The sequence below is a fragment of the Bidens hawaiensis genome, unplaced genomic scaffold (assembly GCF_021521415.1).
Source record: "Bidens hawaiensis isolate Kalapana, Puna unplaced genomic scaffold, B.hawaiensis_p1.1 tig00020769_1, whole genome shotgun sequence".
NCBI lineage: Eukaryota > Viridiplantae > Streptophyta > Magnoliopsida > Asterales > Asteraceae > Bidens > Bidens hawaiensis.
Window position 1 is genome coordinate 29,241 of NW_027505018.1, and position 18,828 is coordinate 48,068.

The 18,828-nt window shown below is 34.6% G+C and overlaps 2 protein-coding genes across 2 annotated transcripts; one reads left to right on the plus strand and one right to left on the minus strand.

Moving 5' to 3' along the window:
* Positions 1 to 7,276: 7,276 nt before the first annotated feature.
* LOC143609924 (uncharacterized) lies at positions 7,277 to 12,133 on the plus strand. Its single transcript, XM_077084541.1, has 13 exons — positions 7,277 to 7,356; positions 8,721 to 8,790; positions 8,884 to 9,116; positions 9,201 to 9,264; positions 9,359 to 9,573; positions 9,659 to 9,722; positions 10,252 to 10,797; positions 10,875 to 10,981; positions 11,145 to 11,188; positions 11,256 to 11,355; positions 11,436 to 11,580; positions 11,671 to 11,804; positions 11,900 to 12,133. The coding sequence occupies exons 2-13, from the start codon at positions 8,742 to 8,744 to the stop codon at positions 12,011 to 12,013; spliced, it is 1,815 nt and encodes a 604-aa protein (XP_076940656.1). The 5' UTR covers positions 7,277 to 7,356; positions 8,721 to 8,741; the 3' UTR covers positions 12,014 to 12,133.
* Positions 12,134 to 15,535: 3,402 nt separating this feature from the next.
* Positions 15,536 to 15,997, minus strand: LOC143609933 (uncharacterized). Its single transcript, XM_077084549.1, has 2 exons — positions 15,730 to 15,997; positions 15,536 to 15,651 (listed from the first exon to the last, which is right to left on the minus strand). Exons 1-2 carry the CDS (start codon positions 15,995 to 15,997, stop codon positions 15,536 to 15,538), a joined length of 384 nt encoding a protein of 127 aa, XP_076940664.1.
* Between the last annotated feature and the right edge of the window lie 2,831 nt (positions 15,998 to 18,828).

Genomic DNA, 18,828 nt, shown 5'->3' on the forward strand with positions numbered 1-18,828 from the left:
CCCTCCTCAACCTGAATTTTTACAGTGGTACCTGGATTTTGTTTTTTTAATTCAAGCACATTATCCCTAAGCATACCATACTGTGTTGTGTAATCCCCTTGCACCATTTTCTTGGCTTTAGCCCTAGTCCTGTATGCTTTTAATCTGGAAATTCCTAGTTCATATTTTCTTTGAAATTGCTCTTGCACAGACTTGACAGGTATTTCAGGGTTAGAGTGAACTTGATCTAGCAGTTGATAAGATAAAAAGGTGGATGTGCAAGCACTAACTTTCCTTGTTTGAAGGCAATTATGCTCATTATTTAATCTGCTCAACACCCAAGATTCAAAACCTTTTGGTTTCGAAACTAACATTGACCAAGGACATTGAAATTTGTCTGGGTTTGTCTTTTTTCCCCTACCACCAACATTAATTGGGCTCTTACTCTTACCTACCCCAACCTTTTGTTTTCCTTTTTCTAAAGAACCCCCTTCACTTCTCTTTGTTTTACCAGCATGTCCTTTGGCTTTTGTTTGAATTTCAATATGCACTCCATGATCATCAATATCAAAATCTGGTAAAGAACCACCACATTGTACCCTTAATCCGACTTTATCATCCTTTGCAAAAAACAGTTTCCTCCTACTTTCAACTGAATGTCTTTTAACCAACAACTTCACCTATTGCTTGGTCCCAAACTCTTGCCCTATTGACGTGAGGTCGAAGACTCACTCAAAAATAAACCGAATACAACTAGTTAGATAGCGGTAAGCGGGTATTGAACACAAGGAGTTTGTGGAAATAATGTTACCAATTAGTTTTGTTATTTATCTAAATTAAACTAAGTGCAAAAGTAAATTCAAGTATTTGGTTGTTTGGTTTGATTAAAAAAAATAACTGAAAAAAATTTAACAAGTTTTAAAACAATACGAGAAAATATGCCTTCTCTCGGTTTCAGGTTTCTACGAATGCCAAAATAAATGTTTAAACTGAGATGAACAATAAAGATATAGTTCGTGCTTATGCAAACGATTGTGATAATTGAAGACTAAGTACATGGATTGTAAATTCAAGGTAATCACTCAAATATCAATTAGATTATCTAACCCCGAATCCCTCCCGATTAATCTCGATTGCTTACAGAACCAAGAACTGATGGCTTAGAACACGAACTCAATAAACTAACAATCTAACAATCAATTCATAACACCATAATAATGATATCAATAAGATCAAACTATTATCTCAGAAATCGCATAAACATTCAATCAACATTCATAAAAAAACCTTACAATCCGAGGGAAAACACAAAGAGAATTAGCCGAGCATGATCCGGTTCATCATCCCTTCGATTATAGTAATCATACGAATTAAAAACACCAAGTCAACAACTGGAATCACCAAACTATTATTCTTGGACCCAAAAATCGCCCCTAGGTCGTTCCAAAGTGTTAGATAGATGAAAAGACACCCAAAAACGGAATAAAAACAAGTATTTTCGGCATTTACAGCTCCGCACCGTGGCCCACGGTTCCCACCGTGGCCCATGGTGGTCTCCACGGTCTCCCAAAGTTCACGGTACAGTGTAAACTGTCATTTTTGGTCAGTTGGACCGTGGCCCACGGTGGAGCTCTTTCTCATTTTCTTGTTTTCTTCATATCTTTCTCGTTTCAACTCCGTTTTCTTCGCCGTTTTCGCCCACGTTCTCGTGATTTCATCCTCTATCTCCCCATACCTGCAAATAACCACACAACAGTAGTTATCTTGTTCCCATGAAATTAACACTTAATACATAGATTTTTATATCATTTAAGCATACTTACGGGTCATCCTCTGATGCACCCGTCACCTATGAAATAGTTGACTCTAGATTCCTTATCCTTATTTTCATTTGCCCGTCTAACAATATGCAAGTGGTGCTTTCTAATACTAGTCTCATTCTCATCAGATTCTGGCCCACTAGGTATTTTGTCATTGTTTAAAATTTCATATTGTATCTCTATATCTTTAGGGTCAGGGTTCTTATCTTTCACTTCTAAGTCAACATTATTAGTGTACTCCCTCATATCAAATTCAGGATCATCAGTAAGTTTGCACTCATCACCTCTAAAATCACTATCACTATCATTCTCACCCTTATGCACAACCTTTGTTTTCACATTGAAGTCACAGTCACTATCACTATCACTATCATCCTCACATAAATTACTTTTAAAGTCACTATCATCACTATCATCTTCACCCTCACTATCAGTCTCAACCCCACTCTCAATATCACTATCAACCTCACTCTGTAGCACAACATCCTCATCCTCACCATCTGGCCCAATATCACCATCTAGCCCACCTTCTGGCCCAACATCTGCACCACCTGGCCCAACATCTGCATCAACATCTAGCCCAACATCTGCACTAACATCAACCTCTGGCTATCACCATCTAGCCCAAAATTACCCTCTGGCCCAACATCAACATCTAGTCCACTATCACCTTCTACCCTACAATCAACATCTATCCTATCAACATCTAGTCCACTATCAATCTGTTGCCCAACATCTACATCATCACCCTTTAACCCAACATCCACCTCTAATCCAACACCACTTGACTGACCAAAATCAATTGACCTTCCAACACCACTTGACTGCCCAAAATCAATTGACCTCCTAACACCACTTGACTGCATAACAGGGACAATAGCATAAGGTCCAGGCTCATCAATTTCTTCAATAGACAATGATATGCCTATTTTTGGCTTAGGTGAAGACCAAAACTCTTTAATATCTTTAACCCCATGTTGAGTATAGACATTAATGAGCTTATACTGTTCTACATGTGTAGCTAACCTCAGCACATCTTGGTCGCTACACAGGTCTTCAAGACCATCATCTAATCCTTTCTCAGGATGTAAAAATTGATATAAGATAATATCAATGGTGGAATACCCTAACACGTTCATCATTTCACTAACTTTGTGAACGGAAAACCTGTCAATGTCAATCAAGTTCACGAAATTAAAAGTACCTCCTACATATGTGCGATTTGGAGGACTAGTCAATCGACCACCGTGATGGATCTTTAGGCTAAAAATATTTGGATAACCAGCTGCAAAATGCCATAACTTTGTAAGTAAAATTCCCAAAAAAAACCTAATTATCAAAGAAAAAATCGTATTTTCAGTAACCCATTACCGTGTATTAGGCCAACATCATAATCTTCCCGAGTTTCGCGTATTTCCCAGGCCATTTTTACATGGAATAGATGATCGATGATGGTGATCATGGAAGATGAACGTCGATGATGGTGATCGTGTACCGGAGAAGACGAAGAGGTGGAGAAGATGAAGGATTAAAAGTGACACTGAAAAGATGAGGGGGGGGGGTGTTATAAAAGGGGGAAATGATCTGGGAGATGAAATTACGTTTATACCCTCAAGTGCATCTCATGTGATGAGAGTTAACGAAAAAATCTAACTGTGTTAGTGGAAAAGGACGTAACGTGCAACATTTTGGAAACATAGAATATGATTTCAGTCATTAAGTTTTCCAAATGACGACTATTGCAAAACCATGAAAACATAAAGGACGACTATTGAAAAAACATGAAAACATAAAAACCATGAATGTCTTATTTTTATTGTTGTAGGAGGGTGGGTTGGAAAAAGAAGTTAAAGACATGGGACCCGAAGAGAATCCGACCGCAGTTGATAATATTGAAGAGGATGACGACATTTGGAGTGAATATAAAAGTGAAATATAGAAAATATATTATTTGAAACAAAACCCCCCCATTGAATTTTAACCATTGAGTTGTCTTGCTTCATATTCTGTTTATCATTTGATTTAAATAGAATTCTAGTTCTTTGTAGAATTTGAAGGTATTGGATTAATATATAACGAGTCAAAAATATTGGGTATGAGTTTTGAATAGATATGCTTATGTGGATGTGTGGCTGAATGACAACATATGCCGCCTTTTTGCTAATTCCTCTCTCTCTCTCTCTCTACTTATTTGCTTGAATATGGAAATTTTTTCCTAGTGTGTTTAAAAACGAGTCAAAAACACATGAAAGCAAATACAACAGTGGTGGATCTAGACTCGAAACCGAGCCGTAGCGCTCAAATTTTTTTTCCTCATATTTAATACAATGTTAACGAAACAAATATAAAGAACATGATAACAAATAAATTTAAACTAACCGGGTTAACGAATCAACAATGACGGATCTAGGTTAGGCTGTAAATATCTCCTCTTCGGTTTTTGATAGCTTGAAACCGAGCCATTACATATTCTTCATTTACTTTATCAAACGTTTCTCTTTCGACCGCACAAAATAAAGCATTGTTTAAATACTCATTACCCATTCGATTGCGCAAATCCGTCTTGATAAGCTTCATTTTAGAGAAACATCTTTCAAGGGTTGCAGTTGCAACCGGTAAAACCAATGTTAGCTTCAATATTCGATAAACCAAAGGAAAAGTTGTGTGTTTTCCGGTTTCCACCATTACACGAGCAAGATCACCCATTCCACCTAGTTTTGCAAAATTAGCATATTCCTTTAAAGTGTAACAAAAGGTCGTAAGATCACCCGGAATACACCCTCTTTCTTCGTTAGTAAAATCATTCGGATACATCTCTGAAAAAAGCCACTATCTTAGATATGTCAAACTTGGAGAACAAATCACAAGGATTTAAACCCGACATATTTTCTAACAAAGTAGTTGAGACCTCACTAAATCTATTTCCAAGTTCTTGAATTTGAACATCCAAGACCGAGTTAAAAACTTCAACCTCAAAATGATGTCGATTAGTAATGACATAATTTCGGTTTCTTTGATTACCATAACTTTCCTCCATATCTAACATCTTAGTCTTGTTTTTTTTTTCACAAAAAGATGTAACCTTTGCCAACATCTTGTCAAATCCAGTTTGTCTTAGATTATTCAATGCTCGATTTGTCCCGTTTATCAACTTAGATGCTTCCAACAAATCTTGACTCTTTTTTTGAAGATGTTTTGATAAAGCATTTGTGAGCCCCAAAATTTCGTCCGACAAGTGTATATAAAACACAAATTCAAGAGTCTTAAAATATGATAGAATACCTTTCGCATTTGATTTTTGTTGCACACTATCTCCATCTAATTTAATAAATTGAAGCACCTCAACAACTTCCGGGAATAATTTTAACAAACTTGTGATTGTTCTATTATGAGAACCCCATCGCGTGTCTCCAGCTCGTGCAAGGGAAACCTCTTGATTTAATTCTTTTCCTGTTTTAATCTCACCAAGAAAAATTTCATTTTTCACCATCTCACTTTTTAACTCCAACATCATATATTATCTTTTGCAAGAAGCACCAACCGTATTAACAACCATGCCAAGAGATTCATAAAAATTCTTTAACACCGGTATGTTTTTTTTGCAACAACCACTATCACTAATTGAAGTTGATGAGCAAAGCAATGTCTGTATTGTTAATTTTTTGTTTGGGTTAAGTGGTGAAAGGTTGTTTGGTTGGGTTGGGTTAATGAGTTTTTATTTGGGCTTTCGTTTTTTATTGGGTTTAAAACATATGTTTGGTTGGGCTTAATATTTTAGCGGTAACGTTTTTTTTTTCCAGCCGTAACGAAACACGAAAATCGGCAAAAAAATTTTTTTTTACACTACCCGTAAAAAGTTGAGCCGTAGCCTCCGCTACGGCTCAACTACATGTATGTCCGCCCCTGAAATACAACATGCTCACCTAATATAAGCACATACTGTTTAGCTTGGAAAATTATAGGATTATTAACGTTTAACAAAAGGAAATGCAAACTTGTATGAAAATGTGTATTTAAACTTGTAAACGTGTTATACAGGTTAACCCATGAACCCGCTTGTTGATACGAACTTAGGCTATTTAGCTATTTTTAGAGTGGTTGCTTGTATGTAATTGCAAATAGGCGTTCTTGCCTTTGGATGGGCGAGGGAAACATTAGGGGTGTCAGTCGTGCCGGGTTGGCGGGTTGACGGGTTGATGCGTTTTGGGTTGGCGGGTTAGCGTGTTGAGATTCTTCAACCCTAACCCAACCCAACCCATATTTTTATTCGTGTCAGGTTGTGTCGACCCATTTAAATTCGTGTCGTGTTCGGGTTAACCCATTTTACGTTCATATACGAATATGAGTAATATCTATTGATTTAGTAATAAACTAAACATTAATTACTCTTATTCATATAAACTTGTTAATAATTTGTGATAAATCTAATTGTTTTTTCTGTATTTATCTCTCATTCTCAATTAACAAACTTAATTTTACATATTTAGCTCAAGATAAGAACAAACAAATGAAATGAAATTATTAGAAGTAAAAAATAGATAAAAGTAGTGTAAAAACAAAAAAAATTACTTTTGAAAGTTAATTAATGTATGAAAAATTAACAAACTAAGTATATAACTATAAAATTTAAAACATTTATCTCTAAGATAAAAATATTATCTTTTCTAAAATTGTTAAACGAGTTAACAGGTCAACCCACTTTTTAACGGGTCAGGCTCGGGTTGGCATGTTTTTTAAACGTGTCGGGGTTGGGTTGACTTGTTTAAGACTACGAGTCGTGTCAGCCAACCCAAAACCTATATTTTGTCGTGTCGAGTTCGTGTCGGGTTTCAGGTCGTGTCAAGAATTGACACCCCTAGGAAACACGCTTGTGTGGACGTTCTTTGAGTGTCACCTTTTGTCAGGCTTAAGGGCACCGCATTTGTTGCTAGGCATACTGTGTTTAAGGCATAATCAGGAACTATGGCTAAGCACGAGAAAACTTTTGCCGAGAATCAACACGTCTTCTTCATTCCTTTTACTTTCGATATATTTGGGTCCCTTGCCCCCAAAACTCCTACGTTTCTGAAAGAATTCAACAAGTCGTGCACAGTAACTTATCGACGCCAAAGAGGACCGGTTTTGTCATTTAAAACGAGGTGGCGACACAACTTCTCTCCCGCTTACGTGCCTCTGTATTGTAATTGAATCATTTTGTTTTAAACAATCATTATATACCGCATAAGCATTCAGTAATAACTATTCAACAATTTATTTATTTAACCTGTATAAGACCCCGTAAAAGTCTAGTTATAACGAGACACTGAATGATATGTATTTCTCAAAGGGCACAATGTAAACATTAGACAATCTGTAGGTGCCGTTTTTGTATTCGAGTTAACAAATACAAATCCTGTTCAATCTGCTTCTCTCTGAAGGTAGCATTAGCAACCGTCGCCGAAACTTATAGACTCACTTTGCTTCTTCTTCTTCTTCTTCTTCTTCTTATTATTATTATTATTATTATTATTATATCTTCACTTCAATCGTTGCTTATTTTTATTGATTCTGAATTCAAGTAAGTCTTCTTTTAACTATTTTACAGTTACAAAACCTAAATGCTTTGTTAAAAAACGCGGTAGATATTTTAGGGGCACCTTTTAGGGTTAGCGTTCGTTATATTATCTAATGGTTACTCGTCGATGATTCATGTTCACTAATTGTGATGAACTGATGGTAGGATTGTTGCTGCTTAGTGTGACTTGTTATATACTTATATTCTGCTACTGCTAATATGTGATAATACTGTTTCGGTGTTTATTTATGCTGCTGCTATTGACGGCTGTTTGTCGGTTAAGTATTTTCGTGTTGATATTCTTCGTTTGGTCATACTTTTGTTTTTGGTTCTGGAGTAGACTAGACATTTAATTAGGGCTGTATATTAACCTAACATTTCGGCCAACTGTTTGACGGGAAGTTCGTTTAATAAATGAACGGATATGAACGAGGATTTTTTTTATTAACACGTCCGTTCAATTGCGTTTGTGAACATTCGATAATGTGTTCGTTTGTTTACATCTGTTTATGTTTGTGTATTAAAGGTTTTTAATGCTTTTTAATTATATTTTTAATCTTATTATATAGATTTAAGCAAACTTATTTACTGTAAAACAAAATTCGATATTGTGATGTGAGTATTGTATATGTGAAATTGGTGTATGAATATGAACGTTATAATTGGTTGGCCAAATCAGTTATAACATTGTTAGTGTTTATGCGTGCTCATTCATTTATGTTCGTGAACCGTTCACGAATCATTTCCTTTACGAACGAACACAAACATAAAGTTTCCTTCGGTTAGCTGTTCGTGTACCGTTCGTTTGTTAAAAAAAAAAACTTAATAGACGTACATGAACAAGGCCTTGCTCAGTTCGGTTAGGTTTGTTTGCAGTCCTACTTTTGATGTAGCTAGATACGTGATTTGCATAGAGATTATGGCTGATGCTGGCTTAATTCCCAGGCTTAAATCTGACATGTCTTCCTTTTACTTTTTTGAATGTCGAACAGTATCGCTCTTTTTTTAGTTTTATTAGACTCTGTTCTTTTCTTCACTACCCAAAAAGTAGCAAGAAAATTGATCATAAGGAACAAAGTTAGTCCTATTTAGCTGTAGCATATATAATGTCTATTAGTAGACATAATATATTTTTGTTTATAATAGGAGAATCTTGCCTGTCTATTTGAAAAAGTTTTTGTAAGTCAATGATTCATATGTATGTGTATTGAATTTGATAAAACCTTAAAATCAAGATTTTCCTAGGTGAAACAGTTGATCGGTTACTTTGAAAATGTTGGTGATTTATAATTTATTGCTCACACTAACTAAAAATTGAAATTGACTCGTTTCATAAGGTTATTAATATATTATTTGTCAAATTTCAGAGATTCTTTTACTAATTCGGCATGGATATTGATTTTGATGATCTGATTTCAAGTGATACCGCAAATACTGGTATACAAATGTGTTCTATCTCCCTTATGTTTTGATAATTTGTTACACCTACTTGGTGCTTCAATGGCGAGTATTATTGATTTTCTGTTGCAGCAAAAGCCGGTATAAAGTTTCAACCAAAAGGCAGATTCAAACCCAAGCCTAAACCTAAACCTAACTCCCAGCCAGAATTAAAGTCAACGCAAAGTCAACCTAAATCAACCCCGCCAACACAGTTTGTTGAGACTGTTGCTACTACAGAGGGTCAAAGTGATAGTAATGTCAATCAAATTATTGGACATGTTGTTGAGAGCATTCAGTCTTCCTTTGCAAAATCACAGGAAGAGGTTGGTAAATTTTATTACTTTTTTTTAGAATTATGTTTTTTTTTATTATCAAATTTTGCTAATTTTTTCTAAGGTTGAACACAGAATGCTGAATCGTTTCTTACATTGGATTCACCTAATGACTTTCTTCCTGAATCTACAACAACAGGTCAGTTATAGAAAGGGCGTTGCTGGTAATACTTAATTCTGTTAATTATAGCAAAACATGCACATTTATAATTTATATTTCTAATATGATTCAGTGAACTTGCCACCATGCCCGGAGATACCTACTGTTGTTGCGCCCATGGATGGGAATGTAGAAGTGGGACCCACAGAGCCTGAGCTGATTAATAATATTGATCCTTCTTCAAACTTAGCAAGTATTGCAGAGGTAGATCCTTTAACAGGGGAGGAAGGTGCTATTGTTAATGATAATGAAGGTTTTCAGATAGGAAATTTATCATCAGGATTAAAGGTGAATGAATGCGCTAGTTTTTGTGTTTTAACTTAAAAGCATCATGTCGCTAAGCTGATAATTTGTGGAATGTCCTCAAATTCAGGAAGCAGAAAACTCTCTTTTTTGGGAACCGGATGACATTTTGGCTCAGTCAATAACTGGTTCAGGTAATCAATTTGTTACATTCATGTAGAGGGTCATTCTTAGTTTGTTTGATCTTTAACGGGTCAAACAGAAACTGAAGACAAAGATTAAATGGAAGCATGTCAAATGGTTGAAACTTGAAAATCACCCACCGGGTATTTCTAATGCTTAAAACTTCCTAAATCATATCAATAAAAAAGGTAATGTTTTATTGAAGTAATATCATCTTTGTAAACGTACTCGAGCCAACACACTAATTATTCATAATAAATAAATAAATTTACATGGATGGTTCTTGTGGATGGGCCATGTTTCAACTTTAGTCCCCAATATTCAAAAAATACAACCTCCAGACCAACTGTCTCACGAACATAACTCCATTGGTCCCTGAAACGGATGGAGGTTAGCCTTTTCTGCTAGGTGCATGTCCAATTACCAAAATACCCATAAAAGTAATACATATTAACGAAAACCTGTTTCCAAAACCTCCTGATCTCCTCACTTTGTGTTTTTTTTATAATTTGTTATTTTATTTGGTGATTTTTATTATAGGGCCAAAGGCTAGCAAATTCAAGCCCAAGCCCAAGGCACAAAAGCGTAAACTTAAACGGGCTGCTAACAACCCTGTTCAGGACGTGGGGCCCCTTCAACATGGAGAAAATGTTAATTCGGTTTCTTCATTTTCACAAGAGGAAATTCTTACTGATTTAGTTCCAACAGAGACTATCTCTGATTATCATTTGACTGAAGAAGAATCAATTAGCTTGAGCGAAATTTCTCAAATGGATTCAGTAAATGAAGCTGGCAGATCTTCAGAGAGATTAACACGGCTAGCAAGTAAAGCACTTTATGTTATAGACGAAGCCGAGATTGAGGGTATTGATAATAACAATAATGATATCGATTTTGTGCCGGAAAATGAGTCTTTAGATGATAGAATTGAAAGCAAGTCAAAGTCTAAATGTAAGTCAAAAAAACCCGTTGGTGAGAACAAAAAACCCGTTAAAAAACGTAAAAAGGTCACAGAGGTTCAAAATGAGTTAACTGAGGTTCCCAAAAAGAAATTCTCACACAGCACAAAACGAAATAAAAGACCTGGTAAGTTTATTTATTTTTAATTGTTATTTTTATGTGCAACTACAATTAGTACTAATTTTAATTATGTTCGTTTATAGTGAACCCAGAATTACTTAAAATACCCGAGGATGAACTTGAGTTGCATATGCATACCTTCCCCATAAAGGATTTAATCAGGCTAAGAGAGCATAAAGAACGGATCGAGGTACGATTTATTTATTTTTTTATTCTTTCAAGTTTATTGAATGTTATCTATCAGTAACCTTTTTTTCCTTTGCTTCAGTTTCATAAACTTACATACTATCAAAAGGGTATATAAATGTCACAACTATGAAAATGGATATATTTAATATAATGATTTTCTACAGATAAAGGAAGGATCTTCATCGAGAACAAATGCAACGGATGAAAGGTACTGATTAAATTTAGATATGTTATTCACTGGGTTTGCAGATAATAATAATCTTACTGTTTTGCAGCGAGTATGCAGAAAATACTACCTACTACAATTACCGAACGCACATGAAAATAACCCCAAGAGTGAAATGGACAAAACAAGATACAGAACTATTTTATGAGGTAACACAATCGACAAGCCTATAATTTGTTGCTATAATAAACATATACTTTCCAGTTTGGTTATTAATTTTTAAATGCAGGCTATTCAGCAACTTGGGACGGATCTGTCGATGGTAACAGAATGTTTTCCGGGGCGGACTCGTGAGCAGATAAAATCAAAGTTTAAAAAAGAGTATAAACAAAATCGTTTTAGGATTGAAAGCACGTTAAACACTCGTGCTAAAGGTAACATTAACATCTACATGTCATAGCGTACTGATCGAAGTTAATTTATATGATTTAATTTGCCTAAATATATTATTTTGCTATTTTCAGGTCATTCTCAATTTAATATTGTAATTGAACGGCTAAAACAAGCTCGGGCAGAAGATGAAGATTCTGAGAACGATGACCCGTATGCTGATATGCCCGGTGAAGAAGATGAGGTCCAGGTGGCTGCTGACGTCAATGTATGGGCTTATTAATGTTTTTTTTTTTATAATATTATGTGTTGTTAATAATAATAATATTAATGATAATGGTTTTTATTTTTTTATTATTGCAGGAGGGTGGGCTAGAAAAAGAGGTTAAAGATATGGAACCCGATGAGAATCCGACCGCGTTTGATGATATCGAAGACGATGACGACACTTGGAGTCAATATAAAAGTGAGATATAGAAAATATATTATTTGAAACAAAACCCCATTGGATTTTAGTTTAACCATTGAGTTTACTTGCTCCATATTCTATTTATAATATTATTGAAATATACAGTTCTTTTTAACATTAGAGGTACTGGATTAAAATGTAACGGGCCAAAAATATTGGGTATGAACTTTTATTAGATTATGTGGATCCTTACGTGGATATATGGTTGAATGACACCATATACCACCTTGTAGCTTATTTCCTCATTCATTTTTTTTTCTTATTTGTTTATATATATGATTTCTTTTCCTTGTATGTTTAAACGAGTTTTTTAGTTGAACCAGACAAGAATTTAAAAATCGTGTTTGACACATGAAAACAAATACATGTGTTTTAACATGGTAAATTATAAAAGTATCATCTGTTTAACAAAAATAAATTACAAAATGTATGAAAGTTAGTTTTTAGGCATAAAAGACACAAGTTTGTAAAAACAATTTTTTAATAAAGTTATTATAAAGTAAACATGTTATACGGGTCAACCAACGAGCCCATGTGTTGTTACGAACTTGACTTGTTTAGCGAATTTTGTAAGCGAGTTTGACATTAACATGTATAAATTCAGGTAAACCCTGTTGTGCTAGAAACTCACATCTTTCCTTTCTTGCAAACTAGTAGTCTAGTATCGTATAGATTCCGACATCTTTAGATTTTGTAAATAAGACTTCTAACTATCGTAACCAAACTTGTATGCAAAATTGATAGGTCATATGATGCAACTGCCTCTAGCATATATAATGGTCGAATATCCATGGTCACCTAGTGTGTATTAACTTTCTCACTCATCATAGTGATTTTTTCAAATCCATTGCACACAGTCAATGCTTCTAATGATTTTTGGAAACCCGTGCTGAATTGGTTGGATGCTTTCAAGTAACCTGGCCATGTCGTTAGGCTTCCCGCCTCCGCCTTCTTGGATATTGTTATGAGAATACTTTAATAACATGTTCATCTACAAAAGTTTTGCAGACACTCGATATGGTAGTTTCACCTATGTGTGTGTGTCCATCGCATCATATGCGTCCATCGGTCTGCCATATATATGTCAAGTAAGCTCATGACACATGCATTTTTGTATAGTGGTATACCTTTTCTACCAACATCCTAATTTTGTCGAGATTATGCATAATGGATGGACATTTTGAAAAGTTAGCTAAAAACTTTACCGCTCATTCGTTAACAATGTCTAAAATAGTTACCAAGGCACACCGGATCTGCAACAAAGCAATATCTCCAAGGACGGCCGTCCTCTCCTTCTTGAATTCTCTCTACACATCCGCACTTTCTTGGTGAGCATAAAAAACTTGACAAATCTTCGGCATGGCACTTCTCATAAATAGGTTCTCAAAATCATCACATATAAAAAACTTGACCCCTCTTTAAGAACACCCGCTCCAAAAATGCACAAAGACGTGGTGTAGCAACACTTAAAACCGAGCTTGGACGCCACATCGGCTTAAGCACCCCTAAAACTTGTGTTATATATGGGTGCCTGTCTAAAGTGTCAAGAAAATAAATGAGTCTTATTATATATATAGTTACAATTGAAGGATTAACTTTAAGTATATATAATGCACAAATTTTAAATTTCTATTAGTTGTAAGAAAATGTGTAACTGTAGATGTGCTATTAACTTGTATAAATGAAAAAAAAAATAAAAAAAATAGAAGTACTTATTTTTATTATACTAAGGGAATTAAGGAAACATGCACGATTGTTCCATAGGTTGTTGCTAATTTTCCAAGCTAGGGAACAATCTCCAATAAGCATGAATCACAATGTATATTTTAATGTTTATTGAGATCTGAACAAGATCCAATCTTCATTGCCCCAATTTAACTTGTAAGTTGTAACTAATAACTATACATATACACACACACTAGGTAAAATTCTCACGTGTTACACGAATTCGTATGCTATGCAAGTTGAATAAATAGAAAATTTTAAAATAAAATTTAAAAATCAATTTTAATAATTTTGCAACTTGTAATTGGTGAAATGTGAAATAAAAGAAGAAAAAGGCATGTTGGACACACAAAATATGACAAATGGCATTTTATAGCTTTAGATATACACACACAATGGCCATGTTCCAATACAAAGTGAATTTCGTTTAAAAAACACATTGCAAGCACAAGCACAGGCGACTACACGTGTACACGAGTGGGTTAAATTGACGAGGGGTATACACGCACGCTCATTTATGCATGCGAGTTTATAACACACGTAACATCTTCGTCTAAAATGGTGTAGCAAAGCTTGTTAATGTTCGATTAAGATCCAATTCATACCTTAGCACAAATTTGTATCATATAAATTTGTTAGACACAACACCATGTATAATAATATACTTTCAGTTAAACACAACATCATCATCATCATCATACTCAGTATATCCCACCAATAGCAAAGCTATGGTAGGGTCTGAGGAGGGTAAGATGTAGACAGCCTTACCTCTACCCCATAGGGATAGAGAGGTTGCTTCCGGTGAGACCCCCGGCTCGATAGTAGTTTCGCATCAAGACGTGGACATAAGGCACATAACACTCAATCATCGGGAAACCGGCTGATCGGTGCATGTACTCTTGTCTTTCGGCTATCAACGCCACCACATGATGCCTGATTAACCTTCCGCCACTTTTAACGTTATTTTCACGAGATTAGTAAAATAACGTCAAAATTAGTGCAATTTCACTTTTGCCCACCCGAGGGTTCACACATATATACATTATATGCGCGCACCGCAAGCAAGACATAAATTAAGGGAGATGTAAATTAAGGGACTTAATTCAATTCTTTCAACTGCAAATATTTGTACAGAATACACTAACAGTTAAATGACTTCTCTACACACATCAACTTCTTAGTTAAGCGCATACATCTAAGTTCTAACTAAGAAATATTAATTAATTAGCTTGAAAAATTCTACAAGAATTTTTTTTTTAAATCCTGCAATTCCTTCACCCTCAAGATCAATAAACTCCTTAATTAATTCCCCTTGGTTAATTCACTTATATTGATTGCTTCCTGCAAAAGAAAAAAAGATTATTAAAGTCAGGACAACCGTAAATAAATATAATTTTTTAAACATTTTTTATGATGTACTAGTAACATTTTAAATAAATTAATTGAGAACTATATAGTTTTTTATATATATAATGGCATATTTATTTAGTGTATCTTAAAAACCTTGATTTTTTATTCATTTTAGTCAATTTATAATTTTATATAACAAGAAATAACATGAATTTTTAAAATTTTGCGATTCTCAACATATTATTTATTCGGAGTGAATGTTAGATTAAAGGTAACTATAATAAGTTATAAAGTGGCAGATGGTTTGTCCAAGCCAAACTATGAAGACAACGTGAGCCAAGTTAAGATAAAATAATCTGACTCCAAATTTGGAGGGTGCGGCAGCCTAAATACAAGAAAGTTGTCGTTTAAAAAAAAGAAAAAACGAATGCATGCTAACCTGTGAAACCATGATTCTAAAAACCAGGTTTGATCTTTGCTTCATCAATGGTTTCCAAGCCTCCAAGATTCATCTTGTGTTCACTCTTACCACTTTGACCTCTTTTAAGTCCAAACTTCTCTCTCCACCATCCTGTTGTTGTTGAGTTCTTCTTATTATTATTATTTAACAACTTATCATCATCATCATCATCATCATCATCATCATGACCTGAAAGCAGTTCATCTCTGAGTGTGACCACCTTCTGGTCCTTCATCAATGGTGGAACAAGTTTACCAGCTTTGAAGAAGACTTCATCTGCAGCATTTGAAGAGAAACTGGGAACAGAAAACTCGAAATCGGACGACACAGGAGCTTCGGTGTAAGTGAAACTTTCATGGTGATTTGAATCAATGAAATCACTTGAGAAAGAGATTCTTGGGCCCATTAAGCTGCCTCCTTGTGTTTCATTCTTCACTTGCATATTTAAGCATGCCATTGATAAAAGGTTAATTGATTGATGGTGTCAAAATGGCTAAGGTGGTTGGTTTGGAGGGTGTGTGGCTGGCCAAGTATTTATACACAAATGTCCCTTCTTTATTACTAGTGTTACTTATTTTCAAAGCTTTATTATTCTTTCTTAGTTTATTTTTAGGGTAAATGGTTTTGAAAAGGAAGTGAAGATTTAGGATCGACCTTTATATTCAAACATCATTTTTATGTTGTCTAAACAACCTATACGGTTTGTATAGGGCTATACGAGTCAAATAGCCCTCACATGACTAATTAATGTACGGATGACAATTTTTCCTGTCAATACGGGTTGTATAACCCTATACGAGCCATATAGGCTTCAAACACCTGACACTCTTCAACACAAAATGACAAAATTCTGCACATATACGGCTTGATAGCCCCTATACGAGCCGTATAACCGCATATGGTGTGAAAATAACCTATATGGTGTGGGAATAATCTATGCATATAGGATAGATGCCACGTGTATCAAGTTCGAATACAATTCTAATCGGTTTTATCGTAGTAAGTGTTTGGAAGGCGTGTTTTTTGTGGGACGGTAGATGGTGGGCTTAAGCTATCTAGCGTGGTCGCCTTTTGGTTACTCATATAACCGGCCTTTATTCGTTGGTTGTTCGATAAAAAAGAAAGTTTATTTTATTAAAGATATTTATTTTATGAATTTAATTTATTTAAACTAATTATAAAATTGCCTAGACGTACCTGAAAGAAGATAATGTGTACGAACATTTAATTAAAGGAATTTGTTCCGCTCAATAAATTGTTGTTGTTTTGTCTTTCTTTTTTGATAGCTTCTCAATTATTAATGTTACACTCACCTTACTTCTCAAATGTGTATTTTTTATTCATTTGATGAATCTAGAACTATATTTACAAGCACAACTACTCCATGACATTCTTAAGTGAGTTTGAGAGTATGTATAAATCAATTCATGTTGAACATCAATTGATTTTAGTATAATGCAATAACTAGTGGAATTATCTAAGTTCTTAGATGTAACTGTATCGGTTATTAGGTTATATTAAAATCATTTCATGAAATTTTCTTTTACTTTGTTAAATGCATTTCAATTTGTTTGTTCTTGGTGCACAATGGAATTATATTAGTTATGATGCTCGCACGATCAATCAACGTTAGCAATTATGCAAAAAGGAACCCAGTCGTTCGATGTTTTCTTTCATTTCCTTTTAGCTAAAGAGCATTGTCTTCATCATTGCCTTTTTCTTTTACCTCATCTATTGCTTCAGTTACACTGGCATTCACTTAATCATTTACTACGTATACTTGTATCTATCTAAATGATTTTCACCCCCACTCTATGATCTAGTGGTACTGACGACGTATATTGAACGATTTTCTTAATTTGAATAAAGAAAAAGAAAGAACCAACCGAAGATGAAGACATGACAAGAGGAAGACACTTCTTTGGTTTCTTAAAACACATTAACACAATAACGCTTTTAATATTTAATTGTATTATCAAATGTATTTTATAAGATACCAATCAACCTTTTCTTTTCATTTTAATGTTTTCAACATACCATGAGTAGTCATAACTTTTAAACCCCAGACATTATGCGTTACGTGACGCCCAGTCAGAGTTATGATTTTTTACAAAAACAGGGTGTAATCATAACTCTCCGCCTCCAAGCGTTATGCGTCACGTGACGCCCAATCACTTTTACACTTTTGTTTTTTTCTTATTTTTTAATAAGAATAATCAATAACAATAATATTTATTAAACAAATATTACATTAAAATAAAAAAACTACTCGTTCGATATATGCTCTTTTTGAAACGGGGGGTGGTGGAGAGCTAATCGCACTCGTAACGGAACTCATATAAGTTGTCGCGAGCATAACCGCACTCGTAACCGCCTGTTCCTTCGCCTCGTCGTCCGCTTGTTGGTCGGGCCCGAAAAACCGTTTATATATAGATAGAGGATCCATTTATATAGTGAATTTTGTGTGAGAAAATATAAAGTTGAAAGAGATTTTTTAAAAGTTTGATGAGTTTTGATTGAGAATGAGTTGGTTATATATAGGAAATATAGAGTTATTTTTTTTATTCTCCGCTCCAACGATAACTAACGACTCTTTTTTTGAAATTGGAGTCATTTAATTGCGTTATATGTATAACGTTAAAAAAAAAACATAACGCCGGGGGGGGGGGGTGCCCCCGGCGTTATAGGCTATAACGCCTACACAACTTTCCCATTACGGACAGTCTCAACAAGCATGCCGAAATATCTTCAAATACCGTTAATGATATTTACATAAAATTTAAAATTTTTGGAGGAGCTAGAAGTAGGGCCAAAATTAAATTTTGTCACACCGACGTGGTAGACGCTTATGCACCACTAGATATTAGGCTCCACATTCATTTAAGTTTAATGTAGTCAACTAGTCATTTATATGTTTTCGAAATTATTTTACTTTTTGTTTTCATTTGTGAATACAACAAGTAACATTCAAGAAAAATATGCAAATTTTATACAAATTTTTTTGGTTAATATTCCTAAATTATGCCATTCAATTTCAAATTAAAATATTTTACGTATACTTTGAAAGCCATAATTGACGTAAAACTTTTGCAAAGTGCGAGAGTGTATACTCCATATAAACTGCATGGTAAAAACATGACCAAAACATACCAAATGACAATTAAGTTATAACCGTTGACAGTTATCTCAGCGATTCTGTAAAAACTCCATCCTAGAGTTACCACTACTTTGAGATGCCAATGAACTTGACTTACCATTGAATTATCAAGTTGCCATTTCTAAGTACTA

Coding starts and splice junctions, on each gene's coding strand:
- LOC143609924 (XM_077084541.1), top strand. CDS start 8,742: ATGGATATTGATTTTGATGATCTGATTTCAAGTGATACCGCAAATACT. Junction 10,798..10,874: donor AAAACGAAATAAAAGACCTG/GTAAGTTTATTT, acceptor GTTCGTTTATAG/TGAACCCAGAATTACTTAAA. Junction 11,805..11,899: donor AGGTGGCTGCTGACGTCAAT/GTATGGGCTTAT, acceptor TTATTATTGCAG/GAGGGTGGGCTAGAAAAAGA.
- LOC143609933 (XM_077084549.1), bottom strand. CDS start 15,997: ATGGCATGCTTAAATATGCAAGTGAAGAATGAAACACAAGGAGGCAGC. Junction 15,652..15,729: donor CAGAGATGAACTGCTTTCAG/GTCATGATGATG, acceptor CAACAACAACAG/GATGGTGGAGAGAGAAGTTT.